Raw genomic sequence first — 19521 nt, 5'->3', positions numbered from 1 at the left:
ACCCACAATGGCTTATTTGGAGGAAAAAAGGTGGAAAATATCCACACTAAAGTTACTAGAATAAAAAAATAAAATTGGTGAGCTATGTTTCATAATTTTCTCCTTTCACCAGTTCACTGAGGTAGGTAACAGCCCAATGACAAGTTAAACAGATTCGCTATCAACACAGGAACAGGCTTACATTTTATTGAAATGTAGATATAAGTCAACACTTTTAATTTCCTGACAGAGATATATAATGTACTTTAAAAAATACTGTTTCCAGGCCGGACGCGGTGGCTCACGCCTGTAATACCAGCACTTCAGGAGGCCAAGGCGGGCGGATCACGAGGTCAGGAGATCGAGACCATCCTGGCTAACATGGTGAAACCCCGTCTCTACTAAAAATGCAAAAAATTAGCCAGGCAAGGCGGCGGGCGCCTGTAGTCCCAGCTCCTTGGGAGGCTGAGGCAGGAGAATGGCATGAACCCAGGAGGCGGAGCTTGCAGTGAGCCGAGATCACGCCACTGCACTCCAGCCTGGGCGACTGAGCGATACTCCGTCTCAAAAAAAAAAACAAAAAACAAAAAAAAAAACACTGCTTCCAGGACCTTAAAAGATTACAGAGCTCACACATCTGAAAAAAGTACCATCATGTATGAGTTTCATAATGAGATGTTAATACACAAAAACACTTCACTTTTAAAAGTAAAAGGCGTACCTTCTTAAATCTTCTTACAATTACTTCAACTGTCACCTCATAACCCTACTAAGACAGGACAGCAATGGCTAGCCAAAAACACTTTTTTAAAAAAAATTTTTGAGACAAGATTCTTGCTCTGTCACCCAGGCTGGAGGGCAGTGGCGCCATCTCAGCTCACTGCAACCTCTGCCTCCCGGATTTAGGCAATTCTTCCTCACCCTCCCTAGTTGCTAAGATTACAGGCACCCACCACCATGCCCAGCTAATTTTTTGTATTTTTAGTAGAGACTGGGTTGCACCATGTTGGCCAGGATGGTCTCAATCTCCTGACCGTAGGTGATCCACCCCCTTGGCCTCCCAAAGTGCTGGGATTACAGGCATGAGCCACCACACACAGCCCAAAATCATTTTTGATAAGACAATTCTAGTCTTGGTTGTGAGGTATGTACATTAAAAAAAGGATCTTAAGTAAAAAAGAATTGTTAACAGACCTTCGTTTATTTAACTGTTAACAGTGTCTCAAAAGGTTATCAAAGATGAAAGTATAAAACATTCAACTACATGACTATCTGGCTGACCATATAGATACATCCTATATACATGTATATATAGGATATAGTAAAGGATAATAGGAACACAGTAATATAGTTTGGATCCTTGTCCCCTCTAAATCTCAGGTTGAAATGGGATCCCCATTGTGGAAGGTGTGACTTGACAAAAAGTATGAAAAGGCAGATCCCTCATGAATGGCTTGGTGCACTCCCCCTGCTAATGGGCAAGGGTTCTTGCTCTGTTACTTCACAGGACGTCTTCCTCTCTCCTCCTCCCTTTCTCCAAGTGACACACCTGCTCCTCCAAGCTATAACCACAAGTAAAGGCTTTGTGAAGCACGATTAACAGCTTCCTGAGGCCACCACAGAATCTGAGCAGCTCTTAGTGTCATGTTTATATGGCCTGCAGGACGTAATAAACCTATTTTCTTAAATTATTTTATATTTATTTATTTTTAGTTTTATTTTCTTTCAAGGCATAGTCTTACTCTGTTGCCCAGGCTGGAGCGCTGGAGCACAATAGCACAATCTTGGCTCACTGCAATCTCCACATCCTGAGTTTAAGCAATTCTCCTGCCTTGCCTCACGAGTAGCTGGGATTACAGTCAAGCACCACCATGCCCAGCTAATTTTTGTATTTTTAGTAGAGATGGGGTTTCGCCATGTTGGCCAGGCTGGTCTCAACTGCACTACAGCCTGGGCAACAAAGCGAGACTCTAGCTCATGAAAAAACAAGTTAATTAATTAAAAATTAAAGCCAGAAGCAGAGCTTCATGCATATAATCTCAGCACTTTGAGAGGCTAAAGTGGGAGAACACTTAAGCCCAGGAGTTTTGACACCAACCTAACCAACATAGTGAGACCCGTCTTTATAATTTTTCTTCATAAATTATCCAGTCTTGAGTATTACTTTATAGGAACACACAATGGACTAACACATCGTTTAAAAAACTTTCATTATATAATAAATGGTAACCACTGCTTACTAAAAAGTAGCAACTGTGTGAAAATTTCTTTTGAGACGGAGTCTCACTCTTGTCCTCCAGGCTGGAGTGCAGTGGTGCGATCTCGGCTCACTGCAACCTCCGCCTCCCAGATTCAAGTGACTCTCCTGCCTCAGCCTCCTAAGTAGCTGGGATTACAGGCACCCATCACCATGTCTGGCTACTTTTTGTACTTTTTAGTAGAGAGGGTTTTGCCATGCTGGCCATGCTGGTCTCGAACTTCTAACCCCAGGTGATCCACCCGCCTCGGCCTCCCAAAGTGCTGGGATTACAGGCGTGAGCCACCGCGCCCAGCCACAAAAACTAATTTAAATCACTTGAAAATATTAAACATGCTGCCTTCCCCACCATTATTAACTATTATTGTACTTTTATTGTACTTTTACTATGCAACTTAAATCAAAAAATTTTAGGAGTTCCTAAGTGTGATAATTTGGTTTTCACATTCATGTGTGAGCTGTGCCTGCCTTTTGTTACAAGGGCATATTAAACTTTGCTGTGAAAAAAAATTTTTTTGATCAGACACAGAGGCTCAGTCCTGTAAATCCCAGCAATTTGGAAGGCTAAGGTAGGACATCACTTAAGGCCAGGAACTAGAGACTGATCTGAGCAACACAGCAAATACAGTTAAAAGAAAAAAAAACCTAAGTAATGTAATTATGGGAAATACTTACTGTAATAAATCCATATCCCTTGGATCGACCAGTTTCACTGTCCATCATCAGCTGGATACTTTCAATCTATAATTGAAAAGCATAATTACTATTTAACTCAAAAGCAGAGTACAAAACTACTTTATTCCCTGAGACATGGTTTTAAAAATCTACCAGTCTCCTCATCCTCATCACAAAACCTCATCACCAAGAAGTCTTTTTGAAGTCTAGAAACTGTAATTTTATATTTATAAAATGAAAAAAATTAGGCTGGGCATGGTGGCTGGCACCTGTAATCCCAGCATTTTGGGAGGCTGAAGGAGGCGAATCACCTGAGGTCAGGAGTTTGGGACCAGGTGAAACATGTCTCCACCAACATGGCGAAATCAGGTCTCCAACAAAAATACAAAAATTGTCTGGGCTTAGTGGCGCATGCCTGTACGCCCAGCTACTCAGAATGCTGAAGCAGGAGAATCGCTTGAACCCGAGAGGCAGAGGCTGCAACAAGCCCAGAGCATGCCACTGTACTCCAGATTGGGCAACAGAGTGAGACTTGGTCTCAAAAAAAACAAACTCTAGAAACTTCCCAAGCAAGAAATTATGCATTGGGGAGCAGAGGGAGTAGGAAAAAAAAACATGATTTTATTTTATTTTATTTATTTATTTATTTTTTTGAGACGGAGTCTCGCTTTGTGGCCCAGGCTGGAGTGCAGTGGCCGGATCTCAGCTCACTGCAAGCTCTGCCTCCTGGGTTTATGCCATTCTCCTGCCTCAGCCTCCCGAGTAGCTGGGACTATAGGCGCCTGCCACCTCACCCGGCTAGTTTTTTGTATTTTTTAGTAGAGACGGGGTTTCACCGTGTTAGCCAGGATGGTCTCGATCTCCTGACCTCGTGATCCGCCCGTCTCGGCCTCCCAAAGTGCTGGGATTACAGGCTTGAGCCACCGCGCCCGGCGTGATTTTAAACTAAGATTATCTTTTACATCAATACTAAACCATGAAAACCAGAAATCCATCGTAAATTACCATTAGAAGGTAGAAACAAAATCGATGTTTCCGTCCCACTATGCTAATAACACCAAGTAGTAATTTCCAATTATATCAGGCAGAATTGTAAAAATGGAGTAACTAAAAGTTATTCCAATGAATTTGGTGATATACAATGAATTGGGCGTTAACTGCACAATTCTGTGAACGGTACTAACTAAAAACCATTAAGTTTACTTTCAATCAGTGAATTGTAACACAATCTCCCGATTAAGCTGTCCATTAAAAAAAAAAGGAGTGAAAAATTAAAACAGAGCATCCAGCCAGGTGGGTTGGCTCAGGTCTATAATCCCAGCACTTTGGGAGACAGGAGGATCGCATGTTGAGGAGGTGGATGCTACGCAGTGAGCTTGCATTATGCTCTTGCACTCCAGTCAGAGTCACAGACGGAGACTCTGTCTCAAATAAGGAAGGACCTTTTAATGTTAAGTATATTTTACCAAAATTATAAAAAAAAAAAAGAAGCAAAGTTTATTTGCTAGTATTTGCTAAGCCACAGAATGTCTATGGAAGGACGTTTAAAAAAAAAACAGATAAGGGTTGCCTCTAGAAAAGGGGTAGTCGTGTATGAAGTGGGGCTATGATACGGATAAGATATTCTAGGAGCATTAGTCAGCAAAAAATAAACAATATAAACATTTAGACTAGGCTTGGTGGCTCACACCTGTAATCCCAGCACTTTGGGAGGCTGATGTAGGCAGACTGCCTGAGCTCAGGAGTTCGAGACCAGCCTGGGCACCACAGTGAAACCCCGTCTCTACTAAAACACAAAAAATAAGGTCGGGCTCGGTGGCTCACGCCTGTAATCCCACCATTTCAGGAGGCTGAGGGGGGCGAATCACCAGAGGCCAGGAGTTCGAGACCAGCCTGACCAATATGGAGAAACCCTGTCTCTATTAAAAATACAAAATGAGCAGGGTGTGGAGGCGAACGTCTGTAATCCCAGCTACTTGAGAGGCTGAGGCAGGAGAATCGCTTGAACCCGGTAGACGGGAGTTGCGGAGAGCTGAGGTCACGCCACTGCACTCCAGCCTGGGAAACAAAAGTGATACTCCGTCTCAAAAAAAAAAAAAAAAGCCAGGTGTGGCGGCATGCACCTATAATCCCAGCTGCTAGGGAAGCTGCAGAAGAATCACTAGAACCTGGGAGGCAGAGGCTGCAGTGAACCAAGAGTGTGCTACTGCACTCCAGCCTGGGCGACAGCGGAAGACTCAGACTCCATAAAATTAAACCTTTAAAAAGGGCTTCTTATTAAAGTTTCTACACAATGTTTAATGTTTAATGGAGTTGGGCACTTAATACAGACTAATTGTTCTAGGGCAAAGGTAAGCAAACTACATATACCCTATGGACCAACTCCAGCTTGACTTGTTTTATAAATGTTTCTCCTGTCTGAGCCTCCAGAGTAGTAACATGGAACTACAGGCATATGCCACCAAGCCCGGCTAATTTTTGCATTTTTAGCAGAGACCAGGTTTCACCATGTTGCCCAGGCTGGTCTCGAATTCCTGACCTCAAGTGATCCACCCAACTCAGCCCCCCAAAGTGCTGGGATTACACGCATGAGTCACTGTGCCCTGCCCATACTCATTTTCTTAACAGCTTACAGCTGTTTGGAGGAGAGTTGAGTACTTGCAACAAGTCCATATGGCACTGACAACCTAAAATGGGTCTGGGCGCAGCGGCTCACGCCTGTAATTACAACACTTCAGGAGACCGAGGCGGGTAGATCACCTAAGGTCAGGAGTTCGAGACCAACCTGACCAACATGGAGAAACCCAGTCTCTACTAAAAATACCAAAAATTAGCTGGGTGTGGTGGTCAGAGCCTGTAATCCCAGCTACTCAGGAGGCTGAGGCAGGAGAATCAATTGAACCCGGGAGGCAGAGGTTGCAGTGAGCCGAGATTACGCCACTGCACTCCAGTCTAGGGGAAAGGAGTGAAACTCCTATCTCAAAATTTAAGCAACAGTTTGACAAATCATACTCTAAAGTAACTAATTTAAGTATCAACTGTTCCCTGATGTTATTTTTTTTTTTTTTTTTGAGATGGAGTCTCGCTCTGTCACCCAGGCTGGAGTGCAGTGGCGCGATCTCGGCTCACTGCAACCTCTGCCTCCCAGGCTCACGCCATTCTCCTGCCTCAGCCTCCCGAGCAGCTGGTACTACAGGCGCCCACCACCACGCCTGGCTAATTTTTTTGTATTTTTTTTTTAGTAGAGACGGGGTTTCACTGTGTTCGCAGGATGGTCTCGATCTCCTGACTTCTTGATCCACCCGCCTCGGTCTCCCAAAGTGCTGGGATTACAGACGTGAGCCACCGCGCCAGGCCCTGATGTTCATTTTTATATGGTACGTAGATTTCTCAAATATCTATAATTATTCTTTTTCTTTTCTTTCTTTTTGTATTTTTAGTATAGACAAGGTTTCACCACACTGGCCAAGCTGGTCTCAAACTCCTGACCTCAAGCAATCCACCTGCCTCGGCCTCCCAAATAGATGGGATTACAGGTGTAAGTCACTGCACTCGGCCGGTGGATCCATTTTTCAAAGTTAAATTTTATTTGTTCTATCTAGCTCCTTTTAAATTTATGCCTTTTGCTAAAATTACTGAGTGGAAAAGGTTCATTGCTCACAGTGACAGGACAGTCTTGGAAACTGTATCTCCTTAACACAAAACTAGTTAGACACTCTTGGTTTAGGTATATAGCACAGACAAGTCCTCCAGAATAAAATCCAAGCTGCTCTGAACTGAGCTCAAGACCACAATGCCAGACACAAGAAGGACATACAGAAATTATGTAGTTATACTCAGATCAACAACCTATTGAAGATTCATTGAAGACTGTGGACTTACCCTTCCAAAAGGCTCAAAGATCCCACGAAGCATATCTTCAGTTATGTTGAAGTGTAATGAGCCCACATAAAGCCTCATAGGTCCAGCACTTCCCTTTTGTAAATTGTTTGCCATTGCTGCAGCTCTGTTTTTCTCTGCCTAGAAGACAAAAATGCATGTCACAGAGCTAATACACAGCAGTTTAAAGACACACGCCTTCCATTTGCATAACTAATGTCAAAGTTTAGAGTGATAAAAATACCACCCTACACAAGGATCAACTTAATAGGAGGCATCTAGGATACGCAAAATTCATAGAGAGGAAGTAGATTACATTTTACCAAGGGCCTGCAGGAAATTAGGGGGTTACACCTTCAAGAGTACAGTTTCTGGCTGGGCGCAGTGGCTCATGCCTGTAATCCCAGCACTTTGGGAGGTCGAGGTGGGCAGATCACGAAGTTAGGAGATTGAGACCATCCTGGCTAACATGGTGAAACCCCGCCACTAAACATACAAAAAATTAGCCAGGCATGGTAGCGGGCGCCTATAGTCCCAGCTACTTGGTAGGCTGAGGCAGGAGAATGGCATGAACCCAGGAGGCAGAGCTTGCAGTGAGCCGAGACTGCGCCACTGCACTCCAGCCTGGGCAACTGAGCGAGAGTCCATCTCAGAGTACAGTTTCTTTTTTTTAAATTATTATTATACTTTAAGTTCTAGGGTACATGTACATTAACGTGCAGGTTTGTTACATATGTATTCTTAGGCCATGTTGGCGTGCTGCACCCATCAACTCGTCAGCACCCATCAACTCGTCATTTACATCAGGTATAACTCCCAATGCAATCCCTCCCCTCCAGAGTACAGTTTCTGTATGAGACAATGAATACTTCTGGAAATGATTAGTGGGGATGATTACTCCATCATTATAAACGTAATTAATAGCACTGAACTGTACACTTTAAAAATGGTTTAAAAAAATGGTTGAAACGCCAAATGTGTGTGTATAAAACCACAATGAAAATAATTTTATTTAGAGTTTTTTTTTTTGAGACAAGAGTCTCACACTATGTTTCCCAGGCTGGTCTTGAACTCCTAAACTTAAGTGATCATCCTTCCTTCTCAGCCACTAGAGACTGCCAGGGACTACAGTACACCCCATCACACCCTGCTTATTTTAGAATGTTTTCAGGGCATATGCCAGTTCATGATTCATTTAACACCTAAAATGAATCATGAACCTACATTCTGACAACAATCTTAAGATGCATTCTGATATCACATACCAAATACAGAGAAGAATGCTTCCTGGAATTGTTAGACACAATCAATATTCGTTAAAATACTCTTGAGATTGGTATAACCAAGCGTACAGTTGTTTGTGATAAAATAAGGGGCATATGCCATAACGTAAACTGTATCACCAAGCCAACATTTTGAGTCAGCTGTCATCCCTCCATAACCAAGATCTCAAAAAAAAAAAAAAAAAAGTTGTCCATTTGCATTCTAACACAGGCTTCTCTTGTAACAAACTAGAGTACATTGGGTAGTACTGCTCTACAACAGGTAACAACCTGTTACAGAGCGTATTAAAAACTTCATTTAATATGCTACTTCTCAGCCCTGGGTCCGGCCAATCCACACCCAGCTACTAAGTTTGTCTTCCAACATAGGAAATAATTTGAGTAATTTTTTTTTTCTTTTTTCTTTTTTTTGAGACAGAGTCTTGTTCTTGTCGCCCAGGCTGCGGTGCAATGGCGTGATCTCGGCTCACTGCAACCTCTGCCTCCTAGGTTCAAGCAATTCTCCTGCCTCAGCCTTCCAAGAAGCTGGGATTATAGGCGCCTGCCACCATGCCCAGCTAATTTTTTTATTTTAGTAGAGACAAGGTTTCACCATGTTGGCCAGGCTGGTCTCGAACTCCTGACCTCAGGTGATCCGCTGACCTCAACCTCCCAAAGTGCTGGGATTTCAGGCGTGAGCCATCGCGCCCGGCCAAAAAAGTAAAATATGAAATGCTGTCAAAGTGCAGTGTGGTTCAAATGATCCAAACACTTCAGGAGGCCCAGGCCAGAGGATCACTTGAGCCCAAAAGTTTGAAACCAGCCTGAGCAACATGGCAAGACCCCGTTTCTTCAAAAAATTTAAAAATTAGCTGGGAGTGGTGGCATGCATCTGTAGTCCTAGCTACTCAGGAAACTGGGGAGAAAAGACTGCTTGAGCACAGCAGGTCAAGGCTACAGTGAGCTGTGATTATCTCACTGCACTCCAGCCCTGGCAACAGAGTGAGACTTTATCTCAAAAACAAGGCCGGGTGTGGTGGCTCAGGACTGTAATCTCAGCACTTTGGAAGGCTGAGGTAGGAGGATCACCTGAGGTCAGGAGTTCAAGACTAGCCTGGCCGACATGATGAAACCCCATCTCTACCAAAAATATAAAAAGTAGCTGAGTGTGGTGGCAGGCTCCTGTAATCCCAGCTACTCAGGAGGCTGAGGCAGGAGAATCACCTGAACCTGAGAGGTGGAGGTTGCAGTGAGCCGAGATCATGCCATTGCACTCCAGCCTGGTGATAGAGACTCAATCTCAAAAACAAAACAAAACAAAAGGCAAAATCATCACATTTCAAGCACAAGGAGAAAAGATAGGATGACAGTCTTGAGAAAACTCTATCAATGTTAATGAAGGCAAAGTTAAAAAAAAGGTCCTGAGAACATCTGACTCAACGTAATGAGTAGCAGTCACAGAACACAACAGCAGTATGCCATGCAACAAGAGGCTTTAAACACCATCAATAATCAAACTCTTAACCAAGAAAAAAATTACCTGTGATGCCTGTACTATGATTGGCACTCCTAAAACTCGTTGGCCAGTTAATCCTATTGCTAGAGGCACTGAGCTAACATCAACGAACTCCACATAAGCAATTCCTTTGGAACGTCTTGAATTTCTGTCAGATATCATTCTCACATCTCGAACCTACGAAGAAAACACAGTTCTGTTTGTGCAACCATCCACTGTAAGCCATGTAGATATATTTCAAGGAGACATTAATGTTGAAGGATGAAGGCATTTTTAAAAATTTAATTGAGGCCAGGCGCGGTGGCTCACGCCTGTAATCCCAGCACTTTGGGAGGCCGAGGCGGGCGGATCACGAGGTCAGGAGATCGAGACCATCCTGGCTAACACAGTGAAACCCCGTCTCTACTAAAAATACAAAAAATTAGCTGGGCGTGGTGGTGCGTGCCTGTAGTCCCAGCTACTCGGAGGCTGAGGCAGGAGAATGGTGTGAACCCAGGAGGCGGAGCTTGCAGTGAGCCGAGATGGTGCCACTGCACTCCAGCCTGGGCGACAAAGCAAGGCTCCGTCTCAAAAAAAAAAAAAAAAATTTAATTGAAAAAGTAAATCTGTGGGACAATTCCTATATCCTATCTATATCTTTGAACCAATTTGTAGTAACATTTATCAACTCCAATACTATAAGATGTAAAATTTGTTTGTGGAAACATTACCACAAACAAATACTGGTACTAAATCAAATGAAATATTTGATGTTTAGATGTTTTCTCTTGCAATTTCTACCTACTTGACTTCCCTAAACAGGTTAAGATTACCTTTCCTACTGTAGAGAAAAACTCTTCCAAATCCCTTGGTCGAATTCTTGCCGCCAGCTGCATACAGAAGACTGTCCTTGCATCTCTTTCCTCAGGAGTTAAATTATCAATAGGTTCCCTAATAGAAGTAAAAAATATAAAATTAACTTCGTAACAGATTTTAAAATAATTTTTGTCTTTTTTATTTCTTCATATAGTTCAACAGTTTTTCAGGTGGTTTTTGGTTACATAGATGAGTTCTTTAGTGGTAAATTCTGAGTGTACCTGTCACCTGAGCAGTATACACTGTACCCTCAACTCCTTTCCCAACTCCACACCAATATTTTCATCTTTAGAAATCAGGTCTTGCTATGTTGCACAGGTTGATCTTGAACTACTGAGCTCAAGCAATCCTTTTGTCCTAAACACCCCCATAGAGACAGGGTTTCACCACATTAGCTAGGCTGATCTCGAACTCCTGACCTCAGATTATCCACCTGCCTTGGCCTCCCAAAGTGGTGGGATAACAGGTGTGATCCACCACGCCTGGCCTAAAATAATTCTCAAACATGTTCAGCAAACAGAATAAGCTGGCCGGGCGCAGCGGCTCAAGCCTGTAATCCCAGCACTTTGGGAGGCCGAGACGGGTGGATCACGAGGTCAGGAGATCGAGATCATCCTGGCTAACACGGTGAAACCCCGTCTCTACTAAAAAAATACAAAAAACTAGTCGGGCGAGGTGGCAGGCGCCTGGAGTCCCAGCTACTCGGGAGGCTGAGGCAGGAGAATGGCGTAAACCCAGGAGGTGGAGCTTGCAGTGAGCTGAGATCCAACCACTGCACCCCAGCCTGGGCGACAGTGCGAGACTCCATCTCAAAAAAAAAAAAAAAAAAAAAAAAAAAACAGAATAGGCTATGAAACTAGTTTGTCATATACCCAAGAACATCTTCCTTTCTTTTCTTTTATTTTTTCCAGATGAAGACACCATGTTGGCCAGGCTGATTTCAAACTTCTGACTTCAGGTGATCTGCCCGCCTCAGCCTCCCAAAGTACTGGCATTACAGGCATGAGGCACCGCACCCAGTCAGCCCAAGCCCATTTGCAGTAAGATCTATTGACCAAAAACGTCCATAAAGCTACTCAATGTAACTCAAATCCTTCTAAAGAATAAGGTTTACTGTTTCTTGTAATCACATCTTATATGGAATTAGTACAGAAGTCTACTGGCCTTACAATCTCACAAAGGGTAAAATTTTTCTTTTCTTTTTTTCTTTTTGAAATGGAGTCTCACTGTCGCCCAGGCTGGAGTGCAGTGGCGCAATCTCGGCTAACTGCAACCTCTACCTCCAGGGTTTGAGCAATTCTCCTGCCTCAGACTCCCAAGTAGCTGGCACTACAGGCATGTGCCACCAAGCCTGGCTAATCTTCTGTATTTTTAGTAGAGATAGGATTTCAATGTGTTAGCTAGGATGGTCTCGATCTCCTGACCTTGATGATCCGCCCACCTCAGCCTCCCAAAGTACTGGGATTGCAGGCTGCAGCCACCACGCCTGGCCCAAAAGGGGTAATTTTTCTAAAGCAAGGGTCAACCAGAAGCCTGACAGTTTAACCACAGTCATAAAACATATCACCAGACCAATCACAAATGCCAGACTGATCCAAAATCAGTGTAATGGATGATTATTTACAACAAAACCATGTAATTGTAAAGTGAAATTAAGTTTGACAATCACAAATGGCAAACGAAGTGAAACCCTCAATGATTCTAAGAATTCTACTTTACAAATTCAGATACAGTGTCTATTAACATCATCTCTGTTGCAAAATATCAATTAATATTTTAAATCAATCCTTTAAGATGTAAGCCTCAACATGCTCTTTTCCATTTTTTGGACACTCTCAGGATGTATGAAGGATGAGGGGTGGTCACTTCACCTGTAAGATTTGTCACAAAAGCTTTTTGAGACGCAGTCTCACTCTGTCACCCAGGCTGGAGTGTAGTGGTGTGATCTTGGCTCATTGCAACCTCCAGCTCCTGGATTCAAGCAATTCTCCTGCCTCTGCTCCCGAGTAACTGGGATTACAGGCACACACCACCACATCTGGCTAATTTTTGTACTTTTAGTAGAGATGGGGTTTCACCATGTTCGTCAGGCTGGTTTCGATATCCTGACCTTAATGCTACAGGTGTGAGCCACCACGCCAGGCACAAAGATTTTAAGGCCGGGAGTAGTGTGCAGATTGCTTGGCCCTGGATTTCAGACCAAACTGAACAACATGGCAAAACCTTGTCTCTTCAAAAAAAAAAAAAAAAAAAAAGGAAAATTAGCAGGGCATGGTGGCTGCACCTGTATAGTCCCAGCTACTCGGAGGGCTAAGTTGGGTGGGATAGCTTATGACCGGCCGTTAGAAACTGCAGTGAGCCATGATTTCGTCACTGCACTCTAGCCTGGGTGACAAAGTGAAATCCCGCCTCAAAAAAAAAAAGCAAAAGCTTTTTGGCCGGGCGTCTCAAAAAAGAACAAACAAATAACCACAATGTTACCACCTGACAAAATATTCCTTGAACCAAAATGGTAGACTGAACAAATACAAGTCTCGCTCTGTCACCAGGCTAGAGTGCAGTGGCGCGATCTCAGTTCACTGCACCTTCGCCTCCCAGGTTCAAGTGATTCTCTCGCTTCAGCATCCCAAGTAGCTGGGACTACAGGTGCACCACCATGCCCAGCTAAATTTTGTATTTTTAGTAGAGACAGGATTTCACCATGTTGGCCAGACTGGTCTCGATCTCCTGACCCTGTGTGATCCACCCACCTCAGCCTCCCAAAGGGCTGGGATTACAGGCGTGAGCCACTACGCTCAGCCTACAATTCTTATTTTTAAAGAGTAAAATAATCCATGTAAACATTTAAGAACCTAGGAGTAACAACTCAAATCACTAAGACTTTTGAGATGAAACAGTTTTCCTCAGGACAGCCAAACAGTAAAACTTAGTGTTACAACTACTTCTCCACATGAGGTATTTCAAATAACTTATTATTTATTAATACCAAAGATAAATAAGTGTAAAGTTTTCTGTAACTGCTACGTTGCCAACACAAAGAAATGTATGACACGAATATGCTAATTACCCAGATTTGATCATTACACTGCATACATGTATCAAAACATAACTGTATCCCATAAATATACACAATCATATGTCCATTAAAAATAAAAAATGCAAAAAAAGCTTATTTTAATTAAAATAGGAAAATAAGATCACATTAAAATAACCTTAGGTTGGACGTGGTGGCTCCTACTTGTAATCCCAGCACTTTGGGAGGCTGAGGCAGGCAGATCATGAGGTCAGGCGTTCAACACTAGCCTGACCAACATGGTGAAACCCTGTCTCTACTAAAAACACAAAAATTTGCCGGGCATGGTGGCACATGCCTGTATAATCCCAGGTACACTTGGTAGGCTGAGGCAGGAGAATCACTTGAATCCAGGAGGCAGAGGTTGCCGTAAGCCAAGATTGCACTACTGCACTCCAGTCTGGGTGACTGAGTGAGACTCTTGTCTCAAAATAAATAAATAAATAAATAAATAAATAACTTTTGCTTCTTTTTAATTACATGAAATTAAAGTGAAAACTACTGAAAACTCAGTAGAAATTCACTTGACTTTAAAGTACTAGAACTGTAAAAGGAAGCAAAAGCAAGATTTAATATGGTCCAAATTACTAAATATCATCAAAGTTAACAGTACCATAAGCTGCAAAAGCTTTTTAAGAGCTAAAGGCTTTAAAGAAGAAAACTACCTCACAGGGCTCTTGTCTTTTCTGAATGGACTTTTGCTTCGGGAACGTCGTCTACTGCAAAGTTAAAAAGTTTCAGAAGTTATCCAAACAAGTACAGCACGTTAGTTCCTTGAAAAACAATTTAAACAATTCAGAAGTATGTTTAAAAACCTTAATTTGATGCTATGAGGCAACCCAATCTTTCCTCGGATGGCACTGTTAAATTTTGGTCCGGAGCTAAAAAGGAAACACAAAATTACACTAGTTACAGGTTTAGGGTCTTGCTAAGATCGCATTCATGCGCTCTCCAGCAAGACTAACATTGTTTAGGCTGCTGCTTTTCCACCTCAGTTATGAAGAGGAAACAAAAATACTTAGATGTCTATTAACTTTATCCCAGGCAAGCTGCCCTTGTATTTATCCATCCTGGACCACTGAGAGGTGCCAAGACCAAAGGTTACAGCCTCAAAATTTTTAGATTCTGAAAATGAACACAACCATTTTCAGACTATAGAGATCTTTGTAAGCTATATATATATATATACAGTCTTGAGAATTTAAAAAAAACAAAAAACACACACACATATAAAAAATAAATCCCTCTGAACTTTCCTCACACCAGCAGTAACTATGGTTAACAATTTGGTGTGTATCCTCTCTTGGGAATGTATGTGTGTACATGTATATACACAATTTTCATACAAGTCTTCTTTTTGAAAGGCTTTTAAAAACTAAAGTGAATTCTTTAGTCATGCAACTTAGGTATTCTCCCATTCACCAGTAACTCTTAGACAGCATGACACCATTTAACATACTATACTTCAGTTGCTTGTTGCAAAATATTCCATCGTGAAGATCTGAAGGTAATTTACGAATTCTATTGAAAAATTTTGAGGACTTGTCATGACTAACAGAGTGTTTTCAAAAAGATCACAAAGGTAATTATTCTATAATAACAGTTTTTGTGACTCTTTAAAGACCAGGCTAACTTAAAGGGACTAGCCAGTTGTCCCTTAGTGCTCATCCTGCTATCTTATTCCAGAAGAACAGCGAAATAAATAAATATGTAGTGGCCTGTGATCCACACATTTGAATTAGTTTTCATGAACACTATGCCTACCTACAACATGCAAGTATTTCCAAATAAAACACTTTATATTAAATTGGTCCTTTGCAATTCAGACTAATGGTGATGACTGAGAATCATTTACTGGATGTATTAAAGTTCTCAAGTAATTAGTTATAAGCTATTTTCTTTCCCCTTTAATTATAAAATATTCTCAGTTACAGCCTCAAACCCAACATAAGAACTAAGTAATTTTCTATTAAAGTTAGGCCAGGATCCCAGCAAACAGAAAGTATTCATCACTCAAAAGGAATTAAGCTAATTCCTTTTCCCTCATTTAGTTCATCCAGGTAAAAAGATTTAACATAATCCCATTTTAAGAATGCTCAGAATCTTGATAAACGGGACAAAAGCAGAGAATTTCCTAATGCTGCACAGCATTCAGAATTAAAATAGCATTGTGGTCCCATTTTCGGCTATTAAAAAGTTAATGAAATAAGCAGCTTAGAGGAATCCAGCATCATGCAGTTTAATTCTTTTTATTTTAAAGATAAAAGAGCCAGAATCAGAATTCATGTAATGCCAAAACATTTCATGAATCCATTAAGTCCTCTGAGCACTTTCATTTTCTTCTCATTCATTACTCATTAATAGCTTATCTGAAACTTGTTATCTCCTTAAAACATTAGAAAACAAATGCTTAGCTTACGGGGTTAAGTACCTTGCCCAAGTGATTCAAGTCTGTTTGTCTTTGAATTCCATCCTTAACCATTCAAATCTTAAAGTTAGAACGGTTATTTTTAATATATCCCAGAGTTTACAGCAGTGTGTTTATTAAGATGAATTAACCTCACAAAGCATTAAAGATTGCTATTCAATCCTTAGAATTGTAGGTGATTAATATATTTAATAACCGTAATAAATTTATTTCCAACTTTAAATATCCACATCCAAATTTCTAGTGACCTAATCTTCAAAACACTTTTAATTTAGAATACCTTTTACTATTAACAAACCTTAAATACAGATGAGCCCAAAAAAGAATCTTTATCAAGGAGCATACACAACAAATTCACAACTGGCCTGACATTTCAGCTAAAAACAGCCACAGTGACAAGATTTTTTACTTACTGTTAACTATACATGTGTAACTTTGTATTCATCAGAACTCTACAATTTTAAGTAAATATGTATTTAGCAAATACTGTAACAGCCCAGACACTGTTAAGCTTTCTCAAGTATTTGGGCACTACAATGTCATCCTTTTCAAGCACTCTAGTGCTTTTATCCAGTTTGCGCTGATTGGCATACAATTCAGAAACTTTGATAGTTTAATAGAAAATAATTGGTATGACTAGTAAAAGCAAATTTTTACTTGTCTATGCACTGTATTTTTCACTTTACTAGCATTCAATGCCAATATTCTTAATTCAATACTTTTTAACCAATCATTAAAAAAAATTTCACAATTCAAATCACTGAAGTTAATTGCTATATGAATACCCAGAGAATAACCCTCAAACCAAAATCGTAACTATAGTTACATACTAAGGACTTCTGTAGCGGCCTCTAAATCTTCGATCTCGACTTCTTGAGCGGCTCCGTCGCCTCTCTTTGCTTCTACTTCGCTTTCTTTCACGGCTTTTACTCTTTTTCCTTTCTCTATCTCTACTTCGCTTCCGTTCCTTACTTTTGCTTCTCTTTCGTTCATGACTACGACTTCTGCTCTTGCTTTTTTTCCTCCTGAGAAGTAACAAATTTGCCATTATCATGCTTGCTTAAGAACCCACCATAATATACTACCTTTTATGGTCAGAATCATATTTTTATCCTTTCATAAATTTTTTTGGCTAGTTTTACTATGATACAATGCTACATAATTACACTAAAAAAAAAAAAAAAAATCTGTAATCCCAGCACCCTGGTAGGCCAAGGCAGGTGGATCACAAGGTCAGGAGCTGAAGACCAGCCTGGCCAATGTGGTGAAACTCTGTCCCTAACAAAAATATAAAAATTAGCCGGGCATGGTACCGTGCGCCTGAGTCCCAGCTACTAGGGAGGCTAAGGCAGGAGAACTGCTCGAACCCGGGAGGCGGAGGTTGCAATGAGCCAAGATTCTGCCACAGCACTCCAGCCTGGGCGACAGAGTAAGACTCTGTCCCAAAAAAAAAAAAATTGCTACGTATGGTAAACAATATCCCTTTTGCCTTATATTAACATTACTGAAAATCAGCAGACAAGACATTACTTGAAAGACACCATCCTCTACGACTAGGAACTGCAATGATCTCCTGAGTTAGCTACAGCTTTAACAAGAAAAAGGGCTTGTTGGCAATACAAATCAAAATGTGAACCTTTAAATATAGTTTGTCATATAAAAGGCCAACAAAAGCATTACTGTAATCCACAAGATACATTAATAAAACAAACTTACAATACAATATGTTCACATTTAAGTACTACTACTGGTTCACTTATAAAAATTTTCATCAAGTATAGTAATTTACCATTAAGTCCATTTTGCCCCCATTTACATATGGAAATATTTAATACGTTCAAAGGGTCACATAGACAGCAACATTTTGGTTTTCATGGGCAAAACCGTAATGACAAAGGACAGTAAGAATTAATGCAGGCCGGTGCAGTGGCTCACGCTTGTAATCCCAATCCTTTGGGAGGCCAAGGCAGACAGATCACTTGAGGTCAGGAGTTTGAGACCAGCCCAGCCAACATGGTGAAATCCCCTCTCAACCAAAAATACAAAAATTAGCCGGGCCTGGTGGTACATGCTGGTAATCGCAGCTACTTGGGAGGCTGAGGCAGGAGAATCGCTTGAACCCAGGAGATGGAAGTTGCAGTGAGCTGAGACCACGCCATTGCACTCCAGCCTGGGCAAAAAAGAGCAAAACTCCATTTGAAAAAACAAAAAAACAAAAAAAAACCCAAGTGCAGCGGCTCACACCTGTAATCTCAGCACTTTGGGAGGTTCAGGTAGAGATCACCTGAGGTCAGGAGTTCAAGACCAGCCTGGTCAACATGGTAAAACCCCATCTCTACTAAAAAAATGCAAAAAGTAGCGGGTCGTGGTGGCATAGGCCTGTAGTCCCAGCTACTGCGTAGGCTGAGGCAGGAGAATTGCTTGAACCTGGGAGGCAGAGGTTGGAGCGAACCGGTATCACACCACTGTACTCCAGCCTGGGCAACAGAGCAAAACTGTCTCCAAAAACAAAAAGAACTAATGCATTAAAATACATTTTGACATTCCTAGACTTGAATATGACCATTTCAATACTTCCTGAAGTTACAATGAATATACCAGAAAATGGAGTATGCCATTTTTAAGCCAGTTTATAGAAGCCTGTGGGATGCAATCAAAACCAATGATCAACTTGACCTTCACAGATCTTTTTAAAATCTCAAACTAAAAACCAAAACAACCAGTCATATCTTTCTGTTCACTTCTGTAGTCTTCACAGTATACTACCCATTCATAATTAAATCTTTTAATCTATACCTGTGTCATCACCCAAATTTTAGAGGTGCCTTCAGATATTTCAATATAAACTGAAAAACATTTCAAAATCAATTTATTTCACTAAAATGTCAATTTGTAGTGGCTTAATGATTAAACATTTTGACAATTCTGTATTTGGATATGTAATTGTTTACTCCTTTTCAAAGCAAAGTTACGTATCATAAGAGCAACTGAGGTCTGCCTCAGAGAACCTGTAAGCAGGTCATCTTTAGAGTGCATTGAAAATAGAAAATGAAGACACCCACCTTCTGGAATCTTGAAACCCACACTCCAATCACAAGGAGATGTAGAGCTTTCCAAGGAGGCAGAAAGTTTGTCTAAAATTTCAAGATAATCCACCTGACTGTCAGAAATGTATATGCTAGGTAGCACATGACAGAAAATTAGGCTACACTCGTTATTTATATAGAACTCATCAAAGCCACGCCCAGATGGGCAACAGGTAACACTCCAATTTTGTTGCCTGAAAAACCTAACACTATCTCTGTGACACTATTCTAACTATAGAATTCTGTGAGTTTCTAAAACCTGAAGTCCTAAATATAATCCATTAGGGAACAAGGTAAAAAGTAACTCCATCCCCCTCAAAAACAAAGTTTTTGTTCTGCTCATAGATGGGCTATAGCAAGAGAGGCAACCAACCTATTTACCTCTCATAGGACCCAAAACTTATTCTGCCAAAAGAAAATACTTGAAAATTGGAGAGCTAATTTTAACTTAAGGTCTTCTAGGACTTTTTGTATAAACAAGTCCTCAACCACATCTGAAGGCAACCCCAGG

General features: G+C 41.2%; 1 protein-coding gene across 4 annotated transcripts in view; it reads right to left on the bottom strand.

The window, feature by feature from the left end:
* The window catches only part of RBM39 (RNA binding motif protein 39), a 40380-nt gene that overhangs the window by 12467 nt on the left and 8392 nt on the right, over positions 1-19521 (bottom strand). For 2 of the 4 annotated variants that reach the window (XM_011972376.1, XM_011972375.1), the window contains 7 exons: positions 16755-16949; positions 14312-14377; positions 14162-14215; positions 10381-10498; positions 9593-9745; positions 6794-6931; positions 2912-2977 (listed from right to left, as the gene is read on the bottom strand). In XM_011972376.1, coding sequence (XP_011827766.1) covers positions 2912-2977; positions 6794-6931; positions 9593-9745; positions 10381-10498; positions 14162-14215; positions 14312-14377; positions 16755-16949 — 790 coding nt within the window. The remainder of the gene's footprint in view (positions 1-2911; positions 2978-6793; positions 6932-9592; positions 9746-10380; positions 10499-14161; positions 14216-14311; positions 14378-16754; positions 16950-19521) is intronic. The other 2 variants (XM_011972377.1, XM_011972378.1) reach the window with 1 other exon arrangement.

This window comes from Mandrillus leucophaeus, unplaced genomic scaffold, assembly GCF_000951045.1.
Source record: "Mandrillus leucophaeus isolate KB7577 unplaced genomic scaffold, Mleu.le_1.0 Scaffold129, whole genome shotgun sequence".
Lineage (NCBI taxonomy): Eukaryota > Metazoa > Chordata > Mammalia > Primates > Cercopithecidae > Mandrillus > Mandrillus leucophaeus.
This window is presented reverse-complemented; position numbering and strand designations above follow the sequence as displayed.